The sequence below is a fragment of the Amborella trichopoda genome, chromosome 3 (assembly GCF_054954075.1).
Source record: "Amborella trichopoda isolate Santa Cruz 75 chromosome 3, AtrichopodaSantaCruz75HAP2 v2.0, whole genome shotgun sequence".
Classification (NCBI taxonomy): Eukaryota; Viridiplantae; Streptophyta; class Magnoliopsida; order Amborellales; family Amborellaceae; genus Amborella; species Amborella trichopoda.
The window spans coordinates 13,823,088-13,847,653 of NC_142338.1; the positions used below are offsets into that span (position 1 = coordinate 13,823,088).

The 24,566-nt window shown below is 38.8% G+C and overlaps 1 protein-coding gene across 2 annotated transcripts in view; it reads right to left on the reverse strand.

Annotated features, from left to right (window-relative positions):
- The window catches only part of LOC18430772 (kinetochore protein), a 41,319-nt gene continuing 16,753 nt past the window's right edge, over positions 1-24,566 (reverse strand). Inside the window, exons 7-8 of one of the 2 annotated variants that reach the window (XM_006840915.4) lie at positions 1,384-1,601; positions 1-222 (exon numbers count right to left, since the gene is read on the reverse strand). In XM_006840915.4, the coding sequence (XP_006840978.1) occupies positions 181-222; positions 1,384-1,601 (260 nt within the window). In that variant the 3' untranslated portion in view covers positions 1-180. Of the gene's footprint in view, positions 223-1,366; positions 1,602-24,566 lie in introns of both variants that reach the window. The other variant, XM_011623775.3, reaches the window with a different exon arrangement.

Genomic DNA, 24,566 nt, shown 5'->3' on the forward strand with positions numbered 1-24,566 from the left:
TTCAACAAAAAGAGACATTTACCATTAACCAAAGCATAGCTAAGCTAATATTAAAAAATGTAATCGGGATGTTAACTCTCAAGACATAATATACAGGCCCTTATAGCCACTTTCAAAGCCCAGAGTCAGTTCCTGGAGCTAGCCTCCAAGAGAGAGGCAAGAAAACAAGATGGCTACAGATCAGGTGCTTAGCGTCCGATTACTAGCTCTCAAAGCAGCCTCCTGACATGCAAATCAAATAACCATTTTATATGAGAGAGAGGATCAAACCAAGCCAAATTTTTGCTTCCCACATTATGGTGCTCAGTACGATAAGATTTTCTTTTGAGTGGCAAACACATTTAAGGGATTAATTGTTAGTGCAATCTAATAGAGTGAGCCATGATGACATACAGTCTTGCAATGATTTTTCTGTACTGATATTAATCCCGGACTGATTTTTCTGTACTGATATTATTCCCCCTCATAAAAGAGAAAGTTATTTGATTTCCACAATTTTAGCAAAATTACAGGGATGCCTTACACCTTGGGTTTTATCATTCTTCTTTTACACAAACTCACAGATTCTTTCATCAGTCGAATGAACATAAAACCACATTATACACCTTATTATCGTCAAAGTCTTTTCCCAGCTAAGAAACTATACACCCAAGAATGATAAAGCAAATTTGGAAAACGTACAATCCTCTTCACATATACGAAAAGCACTACTATGTTGGATTCCGTACATTCTGAAAATATTGTGAGGTTTCGGTGATTAAAAAATTCTTCCTACTGAAAATACCTCAAAGACTGTCAACTTCTGGCCAGTAATGATGAAAGTGCACATATATGTAATGCAACAGTTATTCCCCCTAATATTTGTGAAAAATGTATCTCAAAAGAAACTTTTAATAATACCTGTATTTAGCCCATCCGACAATTACAGCAAAAAGAACTAGGAAGAATGTAGAAAGCTCTAATACATAAAGCTGATAGGGCATTCATCACATAAATCAGATATAATATCAATCTATGTAATGAGTTAAGCAAAAAGGACAAGGTAAGTGACTGCGTGCATCATGTTCCAGGTCAATCCCCCAGTTTCTTTAACAGAGCACATGTAAACTGTAAGCAATATGCACTTAAAACCTTGGATTAAAGATCTTCAATACCACTAGAAGATGACAGTGACACAAAAGCTCTTGGTTTTTGGAGATTGAGAATCTTGAGAAGAAGTTTGTAGTTAAAAAAGTTAAAAAAAGAAAAAGGTGATGCTTTCTGACCCATTTGTTACCAAAACCTGTAGTGGACTAGAGATATAAAGAAAATATAAGGCATTTGAGGCATTCCAAAATTGTGATTGTTTCCCAAAAGAATTACAGACCTTCGTCGAGATGATACCTTGACATAAGCTGATTCTGGTTCAGGAGATGGTGACACTAGATGAGAACCATGGGAACGAGGAACTCTTTTTGGAGTTGTATCCAGAAATCTTTTAGAGGGCTGTTCGGGTCCTTCAAGCTGTTGCACCGAATCATCCTTACTTCTCCCATGAAAAAAAGAGATAGAAACGGAAGATTGTTCTAGACGAGGAGTAGATTCATGAATATCAGAATTTCCTGCCAAACCACGTGCAGACGAATCATTTAGGAGAACAAAGCAAAGGTTGCTACATGCACATTACACATATGACCTATATTATAATTCTATGCTGTCTGAGGGGATAATTCTGAACGAAGTCTCTGATTTCGAGTTTCAAATACTAGTAATTCATCTCAAACAGAAAAACAGAACCAACATTTACCAGATGAGCTTCAATGGAAGAGAAAAGATATTGGCCAAGTACACCAAATTTCCTATGCAAAATTTCCTACTCCTGAATAAAACAGTGTTTCTACAAGATATAGCGCTTGCGCCATCATATACAGTAAGCCAGACCATTTAAAATGTTAGAGAATGATATTACAATGTTGTTAATAAAGGGTTCTAGGCAGAGGTGGTCAGTGTGGCAGGTGCCGCACCATGGCATCTAGAGTTTCCTTCTCACCAGGTCCCAAGTTAACGTTCAGGGAGTATAAAAAAAGAAGATATGACAATCTTGTTTCTTCTCAATAATGAATACATAACCACATAATTCACCATAACCAAATCATTAGATTTTCTGAAAAATTAAACTCCTATTAACAAAAACGAGCAGTAAGAAAGAAAATATCCCCAAAGGACCATCAATGTGACTGCTTGTTTAATGCACCATGTGTATTTAAATTCATTTAACAATACAAGTTTCTTAAAATTTTATTGCTGTAGAAGGGGCAGCAAATGTTCAAGCTCAAATCCCAAGACGAAAAAAAAAGAAAGTTGTTAGAACTATATCATCATATATTCTGGGGGGAAGCGTAAATCTTCATCCTAAGTCTTACCAAGTCTTTTCTTCTAGTTCAGATATTAGCAAATAAATAGCTCCCTCCTTCCCATACACATGTGCACACACACACACACACATGCACACACACACAGAGATTGCATTCTATGTTCATCGTAATTTTTGGGAAGGATTCATCATACGTTTTTTCCACTAGATCAGAGATGTTGGCAAGTAAATTGAGATATGGTAGGTTACAATAACTATTGCTCTAGAAATTCTACTTCTCGTAATCATAAAAGACAACCAAATTATTTCTTCTGATCGGTAAAAGATGCTATGGTCCTTCCTGTATCCCTCACTCCCAACATGTCACTTATAACAAGAGCATTACATTTATTTCCCATTCTTAGGTCGAGAACCCTCTTTTTTTCTTAGAATTGCTATTTTGTGTATAGAAAGTATGCTTTCACGAATTATTGTGACAGCAAATATTACAGCCTAGTACAAAAATTTGGCCGCCGGATGACAGCAATTATTAGAACCCATGTACAAAAATTCCACCGCCCGACTACCTAGGCAACTGCCAAGGCGGGGTCCAAGCGGACTTGTTTAAAGCACCTGCCTAGGCGCCCAAGGCATTACAGCCGCCTAGTAGAGTCTGAGCACCTGCCTGGTGCCAACTCCTTAATTTTTTATTTTATTTAGTGAGAGAGAATTAGGTCTATGGAGAGAAATTTTTTATTGCTTGTACTTCTACTCAATTATTTTAAAGACAAAAGGTATCATTTTTCAATAAAAGTATCTTTCCTTTAATTTTGTTCTTTAAAAAAGTAAAGTACCTGGCAAAGTTCTTAAAAAAGTAAAATACCATTTTGGTTTTATTAAATAAAATACCTTTCTTTTTTGGAAGACAAAGAGGGTAAGGTTTTTAAAAAAGCACGTGGCAAATTCACACGTGGCACATTTACACATTAACACATGCACAAAGCCATGATATTAATATGAAACTGTAGACAAGGAGGTCAGAGTCATTATCGACCATTGGATCTAAAATTGGGTGGTTGAGGATGTGTCGTAAAACAAAAATTAATTGGGCACAAAGTCCAAAATAAAATTTCTCGAATGTTGTGACACATTTCAATCTATTGTATTTAACATCTAATGGCTAAAAATGATTGTGCCACATTGCCTGCCATTAATATCGAAACCATAAAAAGGAGAGAGTGCCCCCCCCCCCAACCAGCCTAGGCAGCTGCCCAGCTGCCTCCGCCTTCTAGATTATTGATTATAACAAATTGGTTGAAATCAGCTCATTAAGAGGGTTCACTTTGTAGCAACATATCTTATCTATGGCCACCTCTCTGGCTGAAGAATCCACCACAAAATTGGACTCCAGCCAAGTATGCACAAATGCAATGTTACAGCCTATACATCTTGTAAAAAATTCATAATAAGTTGGCGCAAAATGCCAAGCGTAGTTTCTTCCAGCAATTAAATCTTCTACATCTTCCTTGATTACTTCTGGAATTCAATCATTTGACAGTAATCGAATGCCTAAAAGGGCCCTTACTTCAGTTTTCATTTGGATCACATACTCTTGCTAGCCTGAGTTTGTGGCGACTTTGTCACCCATTCTTTTATGGAATACTCCTCCCACCCCCACAGGGCCTGGATTATCCTTTGAACCTCTTATGTAATTCAGCTTAATAGCTCCATTATTGGGAGGGCTGCCAGTGTGATGTTTGAGTATATTTCAGTGCTCCAAGCAATGAATGCCATTGTCCCTCTAAATCCACCCCAGGGAATCTTCTAACCACCTTTCACGGAATGCCTATACCCTTCCCCATGATTTGCGTCTTTGTTTTATCTTCATTGCTTCCTTAGCAGTTCCTTGAACATTTGATGGTTTCTTTTGTTCTAAAGAGATCATAATATTGCCGCAAGTCCTCTCTTTCACAAGGTCCCATAGCTGAAATAGGGCCTCCACTGAGGAAGGGCACACCCATGAGAACCCAAAGATATTGAATGTCCAGATCTCTTGAGCTACCTCAAAATGTATAAGCAGGTTATCGACACTCTACTCACATAACACACCAACTTGGAATTTGGAAACTTCTATGCTGCAGGGGACCAACCATGAGCACACCTTATCCAGAATGGACAAACAGACAAATGCAGGGGCTCGAGGTGGGGCTGATAGCTTCCGAGCTCCTCGCGATGGTCAATTGTTTGGCGGCTGCCGATCCGGTCTGCAACCTTCATATCATTTAATTGAGTGCATCTGGTTGCTACTCCCTTCCAAATTTATCAATACACTCTCCTACAAATCTCTAGGTTTGTATTAGGCTGGATAGGATGCAAACTTCTGTTTCCACTTAGGAATGACCCATATGAATCACCAGTGGATTTAGTATAACTGATTTAGTTGTCAACCACCATTTGCACTTTGCAATGTCCTGTAGAAATCACATGTATGCTCAGCATAAATGACTCATTTTCCAACCACCATGAGAGTCTTCTCATTCCAAGGTTGTCGCTTCCCAATCTTGATGCAATAGACTATAAACAAGATTGGCTCACCAAATCATAAAGAGAACTTATTCATCACTAACAAAAAAAAGGGACCTCGTTCAACTTCCAAATGGTAAGAGGGCTACTTGATGTCACTAGGTATACAATATGATGTAAGAAGATTCCGAGCTTAGTCAACTGCTATAATGCCAAATTGATACCAAATGTTTAATTACAAATGCATCCCAAGGATTATATAAGGAGCTTTTTCTATGACAAAGAAAGCTGCAACACTACACCCATCTCGCCAATATAGGCATAGGATGGTATTTATATCAGCTAGAACTGAAAATTATGTGTGATTCCAATGGAACTTCATGGTTGCAAAGGGCCTTCATTTAAGAAATAAGAAAGTGGTATCTAATCATGTTGCTTTCACCAAGTGCAGTCTGTAAGGATGCACTGGGGATTAGTGTTATCGAAAGCACTAGGTGATGCTTCGAGGGTTAAGTACCACCTTGCATAGATGCTCCAAGTAGTAGCTTAAAGTCTGAATCGGTGACCAGCTAAAATAAATAAATGCATACATTGTACATATTGTTTGCCCCTAATGTGTTAGTAGATATGATTATGACTCAACTCCAAATACATGAAAGGAACCAGAGAAAACCAACACACAAAGGGAACAAATTCATTCTTTTAATCCATATTGTGTGAAAAAAGCGTTTCCCTCATATATGAATGGGTTTTGGAGGAGATTCAGAATTTTCAATCTCTGTTTACATCTAATCAGTAAACAATTTGATCACCCCTGATTCAGGCCCTGAAGCATATTCCATATATTTAGAAGAAAATACAAAAGAAGTGGAAAAATATCAGCATCAAAGGGATTCAAGACACCCTTATACCTAGACATGTGTATAGACATTTTCCGCTCTCTGCCTTCTTAAGACCTGGGCTCAAGTGAGTCTTCAAGTCAAATGTCTTCTTTCTTTTGATAATATCCACGCAGAAACGTTTGGAGAAATATCGTGTCCTCCTTCCCTTATCTAGGTGTGAAAGGGTTATGTCTAACTATAGACCTCTCTCTCTCTCTCTCCCTCCCTCCCTCCCTCCCTCCCTCTCTCTCTCTCTCTCTCTCTCTCTCTCTCTCTCTCGTGCATGAAAACAGAGAAAAGAGGCCAAAAAATATTCAATAACCATCAAAATAAGCCCGATTTGTGTGGATCTGGCTTTCTTTACACAAAAAAATGACCCCAAAATCCTAAATAGGGCTTTTTGGCATCATTCATCGTTTGTTTTTATCGTTCATGCTCCAAAAGTGTTTGAAACCCAAACACCCTAGGTACTTTTATTACATTATGACAAAAAAGATCAAAGCTACCCCCACTTAAGTTAAAACATTATAAAAATATCCCATAAGTCCCTTCACTTAAAATAAACATAAAGATCCCTAAATTGCCCCTAACTTTAATTAAAACACTAGAAATAACTATAAAATTACAAAAACAGCAAAAGAGCCGTAACCCGACACTGGTCCCGCCTACGCAGGGTCCCGAGAGGGGTGGGCTGCAACAATAAACTAAAAATAAATTCCTTCAAGAAGTTTGCCCTCTCCTCCTCCTGGATCTCCTTACGCTCTTAAGGTGTGGATCATGATAAAGGGGGCCCATCGAAGGATGGATTGATTGGGTCAAAAGGCTCAAGGGAACTTTCTTGACTAGTCAAAGGATTACCTGGTGCATCATTCTCCCCCGATTGGGAAGAACTCGACCTCGAGTTCAGCTCTTCTTCAATTGCTACTTAGGTTCATAGTACTCGAAAAGATCAGCAACATTAAAAACATTGGATGTCTCAATCTCAGCTGGAAGGTCGATCTTATAGGCATTAGCTCCCATCTTCTTTAGCACCCGAAACAGCCTAATCTTCTTGTCATTCAGGTTGTTGTATTCACCCACAGGATGACTATCTTTGCGTAGATCAACGATCTCCAAATCGCCCACCTGAAACTCTTTGAATCACCTATGTTTGTCAGCATCTTCCTTGTACTTGGTAGTGACAATCGCCAAATTAGCTTGAACCTGGTTATGGACATCCTTCATGTGCTCGATTATACTGTTAGCATCCTAAGTGTCCTTCCCCATTAGCTGCTAGAGGAGTCAAATCCAGCATATGGGTAGGATTCTGCCTATACAAGACCTCAAATGGGCTCTTGCCAATTGACTTACTATGGGAACTCTTGTAAGCGAACTTGGCTTGTGGCAAGCCAAATCCCACCATCTTTTCTTGTCACCCACTGTACTCCAAAGTAGGTTACCGAGGGTTCATTAACCACCTCAGTTTGATCATCAATCTGTGAATGATAAGCAATGCTAAACTGTAGCTTGGTACCCATCTTGCACCATAAGTTCCCCAAAAGTGGCTGAGAAACTTGGTATCCCTATCCGATGTGATCATTTTGGGAATCCCATGAAGTCTCACCACCTCACGGAAATAAAGGTTGGCCACATGAGTTGCACCTAGAGTCTTCTTGCAAGTAATGAAGTGCGCCACCTTTGAAAACTTGTCAACCACAACAAATACAGAATCCATACCTCATTGAGTCCACAAAAGACCCGCTACGAAGTCCATGCCAACATCTTCCAATGGTGCATTGGGAATGTGAAGTAGAAAATATAAACTTATGTTATGACACTGTCACCTCTCCACATGCCTAGCCACATATCACCTATGTTTGGGTCAATAGTACTTGGACTCCACCAATGCAATGGTTGTCTCACCCAAGTGTCCCCCAAGGCCCCCACCGTGTAGCTCTAAAATATGGACCTCTCTAAAAGAACCAACAGGAATGCATAATTGATTCCCTTTGAAGAGAAACTCATCTTGTACCACATAAACTCCAACAACTCCACCTTGGCACTACGCCCAAATCTCTCCAAAATCGTCATCATCAGCATACAAGTCACACAGACACTAAAACCCTGTCACCATAGCTGCCATAGTGGTCAAAAGTGACACTCTTTCACTCAAGGCATCTTCAACTTTATTCTCACCCCTAGCCTTGTGACTCACAAAGGTAAACTCCTGCAAATATGCCATCCACCTAGCATGTCAGCTATTAAACTTATGCTACCCATTAATACATTTCAATGCCTCATAATTTGAACATAAAAGAAACTCCCGTGTGAATTGAAAAAAAACACCGAAACAATGCCTGGATTGAATTGAAAAAAAGGATAATATCTTCTAATACGGAAAAAAAAAAAAAGGTCAATATCTTCTATTACATTTCCATTTTCTGGAGAATATCTTCTGAAGAAATCCATTTTCCTGGAGAGACGGATAATATATCTCGGTACAACGGCATCTTTCTACCCTGGGGTAAAAAACACAGAATCAAAATTCAAAAATTGGATCTATGTCCAACATATCACACCTATCAAGAAAAAGTACTTTGTTTCAGTCCGACCCGTAGTGACATATGAAATCGCCGATGGGATAAATCTAGCAACGTTTTTTCCCCAGGATCTATTTTAGGAAAATAATGATTTGCAACTACGAGTTGTCGATTATATTCTTTATGGAGATGGCAAACCAATTCGAGGAATTTTTCACTCAAGCATTTAATTAGTTCGGACTTGCTTAGTATTGAATTGGGATCAAGACCAGGATGGTTCTATAGAAGAAGAAGAAGAGGCTTATATTTCCCTCACTAAAGTAACGGTAAACGATCTGATTTGAAATTTTATAAGAATAGATTTGGTGAAGTCTCCTATTTTGTCTACTGGAAAAGAGAATTGATTCCTAATAATGGATCAGATCGCAATAATACCAATCCTTTTTTTCCAAGGCGAAGACTCAATCACTTAGCCAACATCAAGGAACTATTCGTACATTGTTGAATAGGGATAAGGAAGTCCAGGGCGAATCTCTTATGGTTTTGTCATCATCCAATTCTTCTCGAATTGGTCCATTCAATGGTTCGAAATATCACAATGTGACAAAAGAATCAATTCAAGAGGATCCCATGATTTCAATTAGGAATTCGTTGGGTCCGTTAGAGACTGTACCTAACATTTTGAATTTTCGTCATCTTATCATTCAATAACTCACAATGAGATCGTTTGAAATAAATATTTACTACCTGACAATTCAAGAGAGACTTTCCTAGCACCTAAATCTTATTTAGTTGATGAAAATAGAAGGATTTATAATCTTGATCCATGCAGTAACATCATTTGAGTCCATTCAATTTGAATTGGTGCTTTCTCCATCACGATTATTAGGAATATACATCAACAATAATTAGCCTTGAATAGTTTCTTAGTGAAAAAATATGTATATCCAAAGACGGACCACCCGTAAAATCTGGTCAAATTATAATTGTTCATGTTGACTCTTTAGTAATAAGATTACCTTTATTTTTATATATGAAGCAAGATCTAATAATATAATTCAAGGTCTTCCAAAAGTTGAACAAGTGTTAGAAGTTCGTTCGATTGATTCAATATCGATGAACCTAGAAAAGAGGGTTAAAGGCTGGAACGAACGCATAACATGATTTCTTGGAATTCCCGAGGAATTCTTTATTACAGCATGACGCTTGTATTGCTCTCCCACAACCCCGTTTTCACGGTTTAGGCTGCTCCCATTTTGCTCGCCGCTACGATGGGAATCACTTTTGCTTTCTTTTCCTCTGGCTACTAAGATGTTTCAATTCGCCAGGTTGTCTCTTGCCTGCCCATGGATTCAGCAACAGTTTGAAAGGTTGAGCCTTTCGGGAATCTCTGGATCTATGATTATTTTCAACTCCCCAAAGTATTTTGTCGCTTGCTACGCCTTTCCTCGTCTTTGGGTGCCTAGGTATCCACCGTAAGCCTTTCCTCATTTGAACGTCGCCGTTAACAATAGGTCTATGCCATACTAACCTAAGGTGATGCTAAATGGAAGGATCTTATCAACGTCCATGAATGATAAATCATAAATTGAACTGCCGAATTGGAAAAAATGGGTGTTATCATATACCTTTGTATTGGCTAAGATCACGAGCTAGAGATAAGCGAACTCGAACCGCTAACATTAGCCACAAGGTAAACCACCGCCTCTCGAGCCTCCATAGAGCTCAACGATAGACAATAATTCCCCCCCGAACATAGCTTACAACTTTCATTGTACTGTGCTCTCCAAAGAGCAACTCCTCTCAAAATCAATCAAAAGGTGCTAAGTTGGAATCTCATTTTAAGGATTCTTGTGGTTTAAGAGAATCCAGCTACATGAGAAACAGGAACGGAGAGCTCTCCCCCTTTTCCGCCCGACTATTTGGTCTTAAGAATACTGGTTTTAAGGATGAATGATTGCCCTTCTCCGACCCTTACTGCCCAACCGGAGAGAGGACAGCTAATGCGTTCTACTTATTGAACAAGGTATATCGTCGATCTGTGACCCCTGGATGTCGAAGGCATCCTTGGGGTGATCTCGTAGTTCTTACGGGGTAGAGACGATGGGGTCGGCCCATGGATTTTTCTTCCGTTTGTCACATTTCGTACAAAGGGTTGAAGGGAGATAGTGCATCAAGTTGTTTGCAAGGGCCAGCTTGATCCTCTTCCCCAAGGATCCCAGATGAGGTAACTCTAGGAGAGCCGTCGACTCCAACTATCATCCATGTACGATCCATACTAGATCTGACCAACTGTCGATCCTACCTCCTGTACGTTCTTGACATCCCATATTTGTCTCAGTAGAGTCTTTCAGTGGGCATGTTTCGGTCATCTTCCCCATTACTTAGAAAAAAGTGAGCCCCAGTTCAGGTACAAGATACAATCATTACCGCCTGGACAATTAGACATCCAACCTATAATCGCAAAATCCGTATTAGAACGGATTGCTAATCAATTGTATATGACATTCAGCAAGATTTATTTTATATTATTATCGATTGTTTATTGTAAAGAAAATTACTTATTACTTATAAAGTAAGAAATCTAATTCTCATTAGAGAGTAGTATACGAATAATATTAGGATATATATTCAATTTCATATTAAGAAATACATATAAATTAAATTAAGTATTAAGCAAAGTAAATAAGTATTAAGTGAATGTATAAATGTAAAGGAAAGGAAATTCCATTTGAAATGAAATTTTTCATTGAGGGTAAGAAGGAAGATGATAATGGGAGTACAAAGATAGGTCCAATTGATCCAAATTCATAAGAATCCAAAGAAGGAGGAGATGGATGAAAAGATACATACGATTCAAGTCCCAATCTTGATAAAAAAAGCACTTTTTTATTTTGATAAAATATAAAAGAAACGAAAATCAAGGGAAGTTGCACGAAAATGGAGCTATGGATTCTTGCACAACTAATTTATTGCTCCGGTTTCAATGGTTCCATCATGGCTTTCAGTAAGGGCTCCTTCAACAAAAAACGAATACTTTCTTTTCTTTTCTTTTTGAAATCTTAGGTTTCTTTCTTCTCCTCTTTCATCAAATACCCCTGAGGACACATCAATACTCAAATTTTCATTATTCTTATTTCACACGTCTTAGTTCGACAAAAGAACCATTTCTATACAATAATCACATTGTTGAGGGTATAGTATAGTGGTAAAAGTGTGATTCGTTCTGTTACCAAACAAAAACGTTAAGGGTCCCTCGGTTTGATTCTGATTTCGATCGAAAACTTTATTTCTTAAAAGGATTGAATCCTTTCCTGTAAATGCCATTATTGAGGAAAAAATATACATTATGGTGATTTGTATCCAAAGGGAAATATATACAAAAAAAAAAATACAAAATCCAAAATTGTTTGGATTATGGAATTGCGAAGCATAATTGTTTTTAGTTTTAGCTGGATTCGTCCTTGCAATTGGATGAGTATGAGTAAGGGATCCATGAATGAAGATACAAAAATCTATTTCTAATCATAACTAATCTTCAATTTTTGTAAAAGAGAGATTGAAGCCAAATAGCTATTCAATGATGACTTTAGTTTACTAGGGGCATCGGCATGTAGTTTCAGCTCTGTGGAAATAAAATCTTTTCCTCAGGATTCTTACGAATAGAAATAGGGAACGACGTAACTAGGAGTATTTGTTCAAATCCCTCTCTCTTTTAGAGGGATCATCTAGAAAGCGAGTATCTTTGGACACATTCAGACAAAAAAGTTGACGTAGATGTTATGGATTGAATTAAAAAAAAAAATTGAATTAGCTATAACTCCCTTCCTTCCCGTCCATCAAAAGATGTTTTTTTATTTTTATCTAGTTTCCTTGCTTGCAATAAGAATCTATCCATCTTCATAAAGGAGCCTAATGAAACCAAAGTTTCATGTCCGATTTTGAATTAGAGATGTTAAAAATAATGAACTAAGGTGGACTATAACCTCTAGCCTTCCAAGCTAACGATGAGGGTTCGATTCCCGCTGCACGCTCCCTCCATATCCCTCCATACATGATAGATCATTGATCTTTATATACATCTTTATTCCATAAGATTCCCACACTGAATACAATCAATTGGATTATGTTTTTATCGGAAAAGATGACAGGAAATGAGGAATGAGAGGGAAAGAAGAGAATCAAAATCAAAAGCGTCCATTGTTTAATGGATCGGGCAGAGGTGTTCTAAACCTTTGGCATAGGTTCAAATCCTATTGCACGCAATTTATTTCCATCAAAAGAGACAATCTTTGACTCAAGGCATTTTCAACTTTATTCTCACCCCTAGCCTTGTGACCAATCACAAAGGTAAACTTCTGCAAATATGTCATCGACCTAGCATGTCAGCTATTCAACTTATGCTACCCATTAATACATTTCAACGCCTCATAATTTGAAAATAAAATAAACTCCTGCTGAATAAGATAATGGCGCTAGTGTCTTAAAGCCAGAATGATTGCATAAACTTTCATGTCATATGTGGAGTACCGTCGACGTGTATCGTTCAACTTCTCGCTGAAATATGTGATAGGTCTGCCCTCCTGGCTCAAAAGCCCTAATGCCAACATCTGAAGCATCACACTCTAGCTCAAACATCTTATAAAAGTCTGGCAATGCTAGCACCGGTGCCTCGGTCATGGGTTGCATAATCCTCTCAAAACTCTTTTCAGCTTCTGCGGTCCATCTGAAAGAATCCTTCTTCAAACAGTCAATGAGTGGTGCGATGAAGGTGCTGAATCCTCTAATGAACCGTCCAAAAAAGTGGCCAGCCCATGGAAACAAAGCACGTCATGGACTGATGTAGGGGTTGGCCATTCTCTTATTGGTGCCACCTTTCTCTCATCAACTTTGATTCCCTCAGCAAAGCCACAAAACTCAAGAAATTAAACAGCTGGTCATGAATTCACACTTTTTCAAATTTGCATACAGCTGCTCCCCTCATAACAACTCCAACACAAGCCTTAGATGGTCCATATGCTGCCTTTCACTAGTGCTGTCTAATAGGATATCATCAAAGTATATACCACCACAAACTTTCCTATATATAGCTTAAAGACTTGGTTCATGAGCTCATAAAGGTGCTAGGTGCATTTGATAACCAGCCACTCATGCAATCCCTACCGTGTCATAAACGTTGTCTTCCATTCATCAGCTGGTCTTATTCTGATTTGATGGTAACCACTTCTAGATTCTATTTTAGAGAAAATCGTAGCCCCCACTAACATGTCTAACATATCATCCAGACCCAATATTGGAAAGCGGTATTTTTATGGTGATTTTATTAATTGCCCTACTGTCCACATGCATACACCAATAACTATCTTTCTTGGGTGTCAACAATGCTGGCACTGCACATAGGCTCATACTCTCCCTAATAAACCCCTTTTATAGCAACTCTGGAACTTGCCTTTGTAACTCCTCATACTCCTTAGTGCTCATTCTATAGGCTGTTCTATTAGGGAGGCTACATCCAAGGATGAGGTCGATGTGATGTTGGATGTCTCGCATCGGAGATAATCCCTCTGAAAGATCATCGGATATGACATTATTGAACTCTCTCATCTAATGGCTCTGGCTTAGGAAGAATGGAACTGAAGGGCTTTTCTTCAACCAGTAACACAACATACAACACACCCGACTCACCCAAATCCCTCATGAACTCCGTCAAAGATATGAGAATAGTCCTGCCCTCTTCTGATTTTGAGGCACTTTCCATCTTAGAGGGTCCCATAATCACTATAACTCCATCTTTGATAAAGGAGTAAGTGTTTTTGAAACCATTATGAGTGGTACACCTGTCATACAGCACGATCTCCCCCAACAACAAATGGCAGGCACGCATAGGCACTATGTCTCCACATATTTCATCTTTATATGTTTTTCCAAAAAAAAATAAACAAGGCATCGTTTAGAAATAGTGAACTCAACACCCTTCTTGAACCATACAATTTTATAAGGTTCTAGATGGTTTTTCGTCTTAAGCTTTTAGGCTTGTTAACCATCTCCTGAGAAACTATCTTTTTGCAACTCCCACATCGATGATTAGATTACACACTTTCCCATATGCAATACAACGTCTATGAAATATGTTTGTGCACAACTAGTCATTTTCCTCTATGACCTGAGGCGTAATCAGGTCGTGCCAAATACCAATGCCTCCCCATGATCACTGTAAGTCATTTATGCATCCTCTTCATCAACTGGCTCAATGCAGGTGGGATCCCTTCAAAAGAATACTTGCTGCCCCAATCATAAACCTCCTCAAAAGGGTTAAGAAACTTGAAATTTGGGCACTGTGATGAGATATGCCCAATCCCCTAGCATTTGTAGCACATGATGTTGCTTCTGGAATCCCTTTCGGGTCGCCCGACTCCTGAAACAACCCCCTTTTCATCCAGGGCACTTTACTGTTTGGCTGTTCCAGCAGTGCGAGGTGTCAAACCAGCACCAGTCATGCTGTCTTTTCTTTCAAAATCATCACTACGGGCTGCTGCCCTATTTACCCATCACTCGTACTTGCACCCCACCTGTTCGAGGGTCGTTTTGTTGGGTTTTGCAAGGTTATTGACCTCATCAAGGATCCAATACCACTGCAAAACTATCACATCGTGAATTGATTGGCACAGTTCATTCACATAGTTGGCACTGCTCCTCCCGCACAAAAAACACTACGGGCAGTCAAAAGGTGAAACTCATTTGTGTATTCATCCACCGACCTACCTCGTTGCCGCAACACATGCATCTTTTGATATAAAAAATGTAAATAATTACCAGGTAGGTAGTTTTCCTTTAATTTTTTTTTCATCTTCTCCCAAGTGTTTATTCTAGGCTCTCCCATTCTCTCTTGCCTTGCTCTCGCTACTCCAACCCTGTTGAAGCACCTTTCTTCAATTTAATCGCAATATTCTTCACCTTTTTATTCTCTGGCACATCCTTGGAATCAAAGATCCTCTCTACTATATTTAACCAGTCTATAAAGTCGTCCGGCTGCAACTTTTCTTCAAAATCAGCAATAGCTACTTTTAGATCTATGGATTTTGAGTGCCACCCATACCCCTTCACTTGACTCATCTCACGGAGCACGATAGTGAAAAGGGTTATACTCAACATCATCTTGGATGGACAAAACCTCATCTTGCCCACAGTTGATGCTTGCCAGCCACCTTGTAAGTTCTTCAACTTGTTGTCTCATATACCTTATCTTCTGATCCCGCTCATCACGAGGTGGATCCATATGAATACCCTTGCCTCGACCTCTTCTTGCTTCCATAAGTTCACTGAATTCACAAATCCTAGGTAAAGAACCCACAAACCTAGCTGAAACCTGAAAAGTTCTGGGCTGATTGTGCAAAAGGCCTAAATCAGCAAACCCTAGACTTGTTGTAGATTCCTAGCTTTATTTTTGAAGAAAACCTAGGCTCAAATACCAATTTGATGCAGCAAAATGCAGAAAAAAGGTGAATAACAATTCAATAACCATTAAACATAGAAGATCCCTAAACTAGCTTAACTTTAATTAAAACACTAGAAATAACTAAAAAACCGCAAAAACAGCAATAAACTAAAAATAAATTCCTTCAAAAAGTCGACCTTCTCCTCTTGGATATCCTTGCGACCTTGGGATGTGGATCATCATAACAGAGGTCATCAAAGGATGGATTGATTGTGTCAAAAGGCTCATGGGAACTTTCTTGACTAGTTAAAGGACTACTAGGTGTATCTCTCTCTCTCTCTCTCTCTCTCTCTCTCTCTCTCTCTCTCTCCCCTCTGCAAGATTGGCACATGACATCTTGGATTTGTCTTTGCAATCAGGCTCCCTCCCTACTATATTCATGGGGTATTTATATAATTTTCTAATGATAAGCATGGCTACTTTCCATGCTTATCCAGAATTGAGGAGTTGAAAACATTCTCTCACATTATTGTTATAAAGGATAAGCCTTCTTGCAAATTTAAGTTCCAAACAAACCTAAGACCAGTTGTAAAGTCGGCCTTCTCCTCCTGGATATCCTTGCGACCTTGGGATGTGGATCATCATAACAGAGGTCATCAAAGGATGGATTGATTGTGTCAAAAGGCTCATGGGAACTTTCTTGACTAGTTAAAGGACTACTAGGTGCATCTCTCTCTCTCTCTCTCTCTCTCTCTCTCTCTCTCTCTCTCTCTCTCTCTCTCCCCTCTGCAAGATTGGCACATGACATCTTGGATTTGTCTTTGCAATCAGGCTCCCTCCCTACTATATTCATGGGGTATTTATATAGTTTAATGATAAGCATGGCTACTTTCCATGCTTATCCAGAATTGAGGAGTTGAAAACATTCTCTCACATTATCGTTATAAAGGATAAGCCTTCTTTCAAATTTAAGTTTCAAACAAACCTAAGACCAGTTGTAAAGATAAGCATTGATCCACTTTTGAATTTAAAATTGAATTTGAACCTAAAACCCATTCAAGCCGTCAAGATTCCCTATGAGAAAATCAAGGGCATAATGTTTATCCGTAGCCATCGGCGATCAAACCAGAGTGTAGATTGAGCATGTCTAATTCCAACTCATACGGCTTTTTGATGATGAATCCTTTTGACTTGAGATCTTGCATGTTGATAGATGACTCGAAGACGAATCCAATGGTCCAAGTCTCCCGTCAAATGGATCGGTAACCAGGGAGATGTACCTCATTGAAGTTGACGCATTTCTGCTGCTAGTTTTGACAACAGATCAGGTCATTACATACCTAATTGCATTCATCTTAGGGGATTATAGAACCTGAAAGTTTGATATTCACATAAAGGATTTTATAGAGAATACCTCCACAAAATTTGGTGCGAAAACTCCATACATATTGGGAGATATCACAAACCGGCAATCGAATTTTTGCACAGTTTTGCGACTAACCACTTTCACATGGGAGATCCACAGAGTCCGCCCTCCTAAGATTGATCAAGCACTAAGTCCGGAATCTAATGGTCAAAGTCCCATAAAAGAACTCCTTATAGATTGACAAAAATCTCAATTTTAGTGATTGGAAGTTTAAGTTAATGAACATATGCTAAGCAGACGGTGGATACAAGTTTTGGCTACCATTGAGGGCCCAAATCATTTCCAAGTGAACCAAAACACTGGTAAGAGGGCCCAAATCATTTCCAAGTGAACCAAAACACTGGTAAGAGGGCCCAAATCATTTCCAAGTGAACCAAAACACTGGTAAGGTCATCGAAAGTAATTATTCTGCCCTAATCTCAACCATAGCAAGTCGTGGAAACACAATATATCGGCTCACTACAAAATCGGGATTAAATTGATTTTGGTTCAAAAAGTGGGATGCAAAAATTCGGGCAAAAAATTCAGATCCGGAAAACTATTGTCAATAAAAACATCGTGAATATATTGGATAGGGATAAAAAAAATAGGACTGAAAAAATCAGATATTGTATATGCAACAAAAACTACATCGGTGAAACTTGCTCCCAAAGTAGAGGATACTCTGTTCCAAGTTGGTGAAATCATGGTTCCTCTTGATCATGGAACCATGATTTGTGGCATAGGGATCTGGATCCCATTCATGTGGAATCGAGTTCCCTAATTACCCGAATCGAGATCCCAACTATCATGGAATTGCCCAGATTTGAAACCCCATGCATCGGAGTGTGGGATCGAGCTCCTGAAGCAAAAGCGAACCCCTCCTTGGAAGATCCTAATAACTAAGAATTATCCATTAGATCAATCCCCAAGTATCATGTGGGTCCAATGGTCAAGGCATATCCTAGCAACCAATAAATTAAGAGATATATCCAATGGTGTCCAAATTGCGAAAAACTTGGATGAAAGGCATATAAGCCCTCATTATAACTATCTACGTTCCACCACATTCTGATGTAATTTGATGAGATTTTACATGGATTGGCCATCAGAGCTCCTCTTGACAAATGGTGGTCGTTAAGACATATCAAGTCATATCCAAACTCTAGTATTGTGTGGAGACCGTGGGAATATAAGTCCCAAAGTATGGTCTCAAAGTGCGATCCTTTTTATAGTCTGTAGAAAGGATCGGTCATTAAGGGTGCGTTTGACAATTGGAACTTAAGTCGTTGGGCATCCCAAATTCCAACCCACACATATAGTTCCAAGTTTGGTTAATATGTTTTTTAAGACGTGAGAAGCCTGGCATCGTCAAAAATTGGGATCGTGCCCCTCCCACCCTCACCCCCCCCCCCCCCCCCCCCCCCCATGGAGATTGAAGCTTTATGAGTGTGGATCACACGCAACAGGAAAAAAGTTTCTTCCGTCACTTCGCGCGCAACCTCTCTTATTTATTTTTTTTTCCCTCTCCAACTTCACCAAAAGCCCCCAAACCCATATAGCTAAGCGTCTCTGTTCGCCTCTCTTCCCCTTCTCCTCTGCCTTTGATCTCACAGTAAAAAAGCAATGATTTGAGGGTTTTGGATCACGTCAGGTATGGATCTCAAGCTTGCTTCATGACATATTTTTGCACATTTTTTATGTCTATTTTCATGCCCTTTTGTTTACTTTACCGCTTTGTCTCTGCAAAATGTAGGTCAATCTCTCTCTCTCTCTCTCTCTCTCTCTCTCTCTCTCTCTCTCTCTCTCTCTCTCTCTCTCTCTCTCGTCCATTTGAAGTCCTATGGATCTGAGTTCGGGGGTGGGTTTTAGCCCTGGTTCGAGGGTGGGTTTGAGTGGGCTTGTGAGAGGAGTTGATGTGTGATTTGGGACGGTTTGTTGGCTACTGTAATTTTTCCAATCTCGATTTGTCCTATTCACAGTGGCCTAAGCCGTCGTAAATTCTTTATTATTCATTTCTTTATTATTTGCCGTTACCTCTAGAATATTGCTCCATCGTTGGTTTACTCTCATTGTCATCATATATCAGTGAATTCCGTTGGATGTTTTAATGTTATCTGTTGATGCTTCTATTAGCATTTTTCTCTTCTTTAAACCATTATACCATATGCATGATAATTATCATATAATTCATTAACAAAGTGCGCCATAACTCTTGCAAATAAGTTGCATTTATTTCTTGTCTGTTGCAAAAAGATGTAGGACGTGCAAATAAGTTAGCATATATCTATTAGTTGGAGTTTATCTTTTGATTGTTGCAAATAAGTGCAAAATATTAGTTTCTATGAGAGGAGTGGATGGCGTGCATGAGCTACAATTTCGAGAACGAATTTTTGAGATCATAACCAAGGAGGTAGATCACGGTGATCGAATAGCAACTCAAAGTAATGAGGACCATGTTGAAGGAGTACAATTGCGAGATGAAATTGCATCCCAATTGTGGCACGACCATGTGAATCATTAAAAAATATTTCGTATGCAAATAAAAGTTTCTCATTATCTTTGTACACTTGAGAACCATATATTGGTAATATGGGACCTTCATAGCACATTTGATTATTGGTCAGTGACAGTATTTTGTAGAATGGTTTACCATGGAATTTGCGATATTCAATCTACATGCTCCTCTTAACTTGGAATATATGATGCAAGAAATTAATATTGATATTAACAAATGAAGCAAATATTACCTCATCCTTTAACCCAAGCTCTAATGAATGGACTCTAGTTCCCTCTCTCTAAAGCCTAAACCAATCCAATTTCATGCGTATAACATTAATTTCCAATTAACACTAAGAATTATATTTTGTATATAAGGAGCTTGGATAAAAGAGGTTTTTTGGATAGAATTAATTAGGAAACATAAATAATAATACAATGAATCGTTATAAAACCATTAGTAACTTCCAAATCCATTCTTCTTGGTTGATCTATAGTGGATGACCTATTAGATTCTCGTTCAAAAATCAATATTACCCCCAAATACATAATCTTCCATGTATGGAGCAAATTGGTTAATTATCAGGTCTCCAAGTTTGATAACTTCTAGGTGATACCAAACACAGGTTTCCAGGCTCCCTCTAAATTTCAAACAAGTAACCAAACACAATACCTTTCTGATTATTTGCTTAGGATTTGTGATTTCTTCGAACCATAAGAGCAAGAAGGGCCATAGAAGAGTAACTTTTGTGGATCTGCTCTGTGATCCCATAAGTGACAGAATTGAGGAACTTGAAAGACAAGTTCAGCAGCTAACGCAGCAATTCACGAGACTCAATAATGGCCAAGACGGTGATCTTTCAACTCAAGAGGATCTCAACTATAAGCCTTTTCACTTTCCCGCACCACATCGGGAGTCGAGTGATGCTTATAGTCACAGAAAACCTAGACGTTGGGAACATAACTCTAGGGTTTTTTATTTGAATGATGAGATTCTTGATTTTGACGTAGATTGTATAAAAAATCAGCAACATGTAGATTGGGATTCACCACCAATCTTCAATACATACTTCGACAAACAACAAGATTGTTTAAGGGATTCGATCTATGATAAGGATTAAGATGATGATGAAAGACTTTTGAACGAGAGTGAAAAATATATAGAGAAGGCTCCAGGAGGACTGATCCAAATCATGGCCTTTGAAGATCTCATTAATATCGAAGAAGTGGAGCCAATGTTCAAACAGGGGTAGGCGCCTGCCTGAGCATTTTGGGTGCCTGGCCTCGCCCCATCCCCCCCCCCCCTTTGGCCACCTCTTTCTCTCTCTTTGTAATTATTCTTCATAATTATTCTCAAAGCACGAATGGCAGGCATAAAAAAAGAGAAGTGACAAAAATGGTTGTGACCATTATACCCTTCACTTTTGTTATTATCCTTTAAATTTTTGAAAGGTAGATTTGATACGGGTGTTAGTTCATGTTGATCAATCTCTTTTTTCATTTTCTATGTCATTTCAGTGAATGTGAGGAGCTTAACAATCACTTCTATATTGAACACCCTCATGTTCTTGACTTTTCCATACTAATAATTAAGTCACCACGAAAATAAAAGAAAGAAAGAGAGACCAACTTAACGTATTCATTTTTAAAAACAACGAGATAGAGAAACCAACTTTAACAGGTTCACTTTTTTAAGACAGCATAAGAGAGAGATGTGTCATTGCGGCTTTTGTCATGTCAACAATTTTTTGTCTTTTTCATTGCTTGAAAATTCAGCTGGCCGGCCACCTAATTGGCTGGGCTGCCAAAACGCCTAGGCAGGGCCTAGGGGGCCTTAGTGTGCATCTTGCTTCTAGGCGCCCGCCTAAGCAACGCCTTGTCTGCCTAGGTGGTCGCCTCAAGGCTGGGTAGGTGACCAAAGCTATGTTTACATACGTGTATATATATATACAACTTTTGAGAGAAAGATATGTATCCATCTCATGTGCCAACTGTCCCCTTAAAAAAAAAAAAAAAAAAAGGTGACCCAAAGCAACGTGTACACATGCCTCAATCTCTCTAACTATTGAGAGAAAGACATGTGCATCTCATGTGCCCGCTACCCCCTTTAAAAAGATATTATCATGACAAAAAGCCACAATGACATATGTCTCTTTCTCATATTGTCCTAAAAAAGTGAACCACTTAAAGTTGGTTTCTCCCTCTCGTTGTCTTTAAAAAAGAACAAATTAAGTTGAATTCTCTTTCTTTCTCTTACCTTTGGGGTGTCCTTAATTATTAGTGTGGAAAAGTCAAGAGCATGAAGGTATTCCATATAGACAAATAAACTCACATTCACTGAAATGATGTAGAAAAAGAAAATGATACTGATCAAAATTCACTAACACCGGTATCAAATCTACCTCTTAAAATTTTAAAGGCTAATAACAAAAGTGAATGGTATAATGATCACAGCCATTTCAATCGCTTCTCCTTTTTTATGCCTGTCATCTGTGCTTTAAGACTAGTTTTGAAGAATAATTACAAAAAGAGAGAAAGAGGTGACCAAAGGGGGAGCCAAGTTGCGCCCCTCTCCTTGTTCCTAGACGGGTGCCTAGCCGCCTAGGCGACCATGCCCCCAAAACGCCTTGACAGGTGCCTATGCCTTTTTAACATTGGTCTTTTTAAAGGGGGTGGCAGGCACATGAGATGGACACATGACTTCTCTCAAAAGTTAGAGAGATTGAGAGACGTGTGTGTACACATGGCTGTAGGTCACCTTTTTTTAGGGATGGTTGGCACATGAGATGCATACACATCTTTCTCTCAAAAGTTAGAGCGAGAGAGATGTGTGTTTGAACAAAGCTTTGGTCACCTATACCAAGGTGCAAACAAGGCGTCACCTAAGCGGGTGCCTAGAAGCGAGACGCATACTTAGTCCGCCTAGGCCCCCGCCTACGTGTTTTTGCAGCCCACCCACCTAGGCGGTCAGGCAGCTGAATTTTCGAACAATGGGTGGAGCATTCAAGAGATTTAGGGCATTGGAATCACAGTAGAGCAATGGAAGTGTGTTCGACTAATAAACTGCATATTGTGGCCCTAGTTTCAAAGAGTAATGAAATAGATGAGGAGAAAGCCACACGAGGGTCGAAAATTGAGTTTGAAGTTTCCTACACAATGGCAGCTCAAGGATATCCATATTTGATAAATTTGTATTGATTCCTCATTATACATGTAAAGAGCTGTTTCTTCAGGAATTTTTTTATCAGAATTAATGTTTGAGCCAACAAAGAAGAAGAAGGTTGAAGAATATGATTTTGACGTTGAATTCATCTTAGCACACTTCAAAACTCAAGGACGAGTTTTCTCCAACCAAGGAAAATGATGGAGGGCAAAATTATTCTTATTTTTATTTGTTATTCAATTTCGAAAGGTGTATATTATTATTTTAGAGTTTATTTCTAGGGTCTTTTAGTTTTCTAGGGATTTTAGGGTTTTTATATTTATTTAATTCATGAGTACTATCCCCAATTATTGTTCATAGGGGTAAAATTGTCATTATGAATTTTAAGTTAAGCTAGGATATATGGGTCAATGTATTATTTGTTTGGATACTTATTGTACTTCAAACATTAAATTATAATATATAAGAGGTGTGTGGGGCCTTGCGAGGGTATATTCCACATGATTTTTAAAAATTGAACGAGAGAAAACCTTAAGCTTTTAGAACCCTAGCTTGGGTATGGAGAAGAAACCCTAGATTTCTTTGAATCATGCTTGTGTTTGGCCTTATTTCTTGATGATTTTACTGTTTCCTCAAATTTCCCCTACATCATAAGGCCTCATTATACCTATCTACAAAGTTCCACCTCATTCTGAATGGGCATCAGTGCTCCTCTTGACAAATGGTGGTCATCAAAAACATATAAAATCATATCCAAACTCCTCTAGTATCGTGTGGAGAGGCATATAAGACCATGGGAATATAAGTCCCAAAGTATGGTCTCAGATTGACATTTTTTTTATAGTCATTAAGACATATATGATGACTAGTTGTCAAGGCTTTCAGGGCAAACAGGGCCCTGGATGGCAAGTCCTGACCTTTTCGCACTTCATTTATGATGAATGAAATATGATCTTGAAGATATCTCATGAGATCATGACCATAAACATCATATGTGGTCCAACCAGCTATATGCACTTTACCGCTGCTGGGTTCCATGCATCTCATCCCTTAAGATTGTTCTCCTTCTCTTATTTCAGATCCCTCGAGTGTGTTTGGCAGCTTTCGCTCTTGAATTAGGGTCCAAAAAACACCCCCAACACATATACATACAAGTCTGTCTAGTACACTACTCTGCATTTGTAGTCAAGTGACCTAGCTGTACCTAGAAAAGAAATCCCACAGCATGGCTCTCGGCCGCCTAAGCAGGCCACAATTGCTTACCCTTTTTGGAACTAACAGACATGTCTTTGAAACCCTGCGTGTTTGTCTTCAACATTGTATCCATGACAACGTTGTCCTTAATTGATAGCAATTACATTTCCATATAAAGTCTAGGTCTACCATAAATATCTAAGGTATTAAAGGTTGACTAAGCTTTTCAAGCTTATATTCTCTAGTATACTAGTACTTGTACACTCAAGAACTCACTTATGGTGCCCATAATGACAAGAAAGTGCAACACTCGACATGAACTAGTTATCATGCATAGTACTTGGCAAATATATTTGGCTAATCTCACTGAGACATTACACATATTGTTCACATTTTGCATCCATAAATAATACAATTTGTCAAGTTTTCGATCTTCTTCACATCATGGATTGCCTATGTGATATAGAACATAGGGTTTGGTTCCCACACGATTGAGGAAAAGGCTTGGTAACTGTATCTGAGATTAAGGGCCAGTAGGGTCAAGGGTAAATTATAGGAGTGAACAATGGGGAGACATAAAGGGCGCAGGACATACGCTAAGTTATGGGGGAAGGA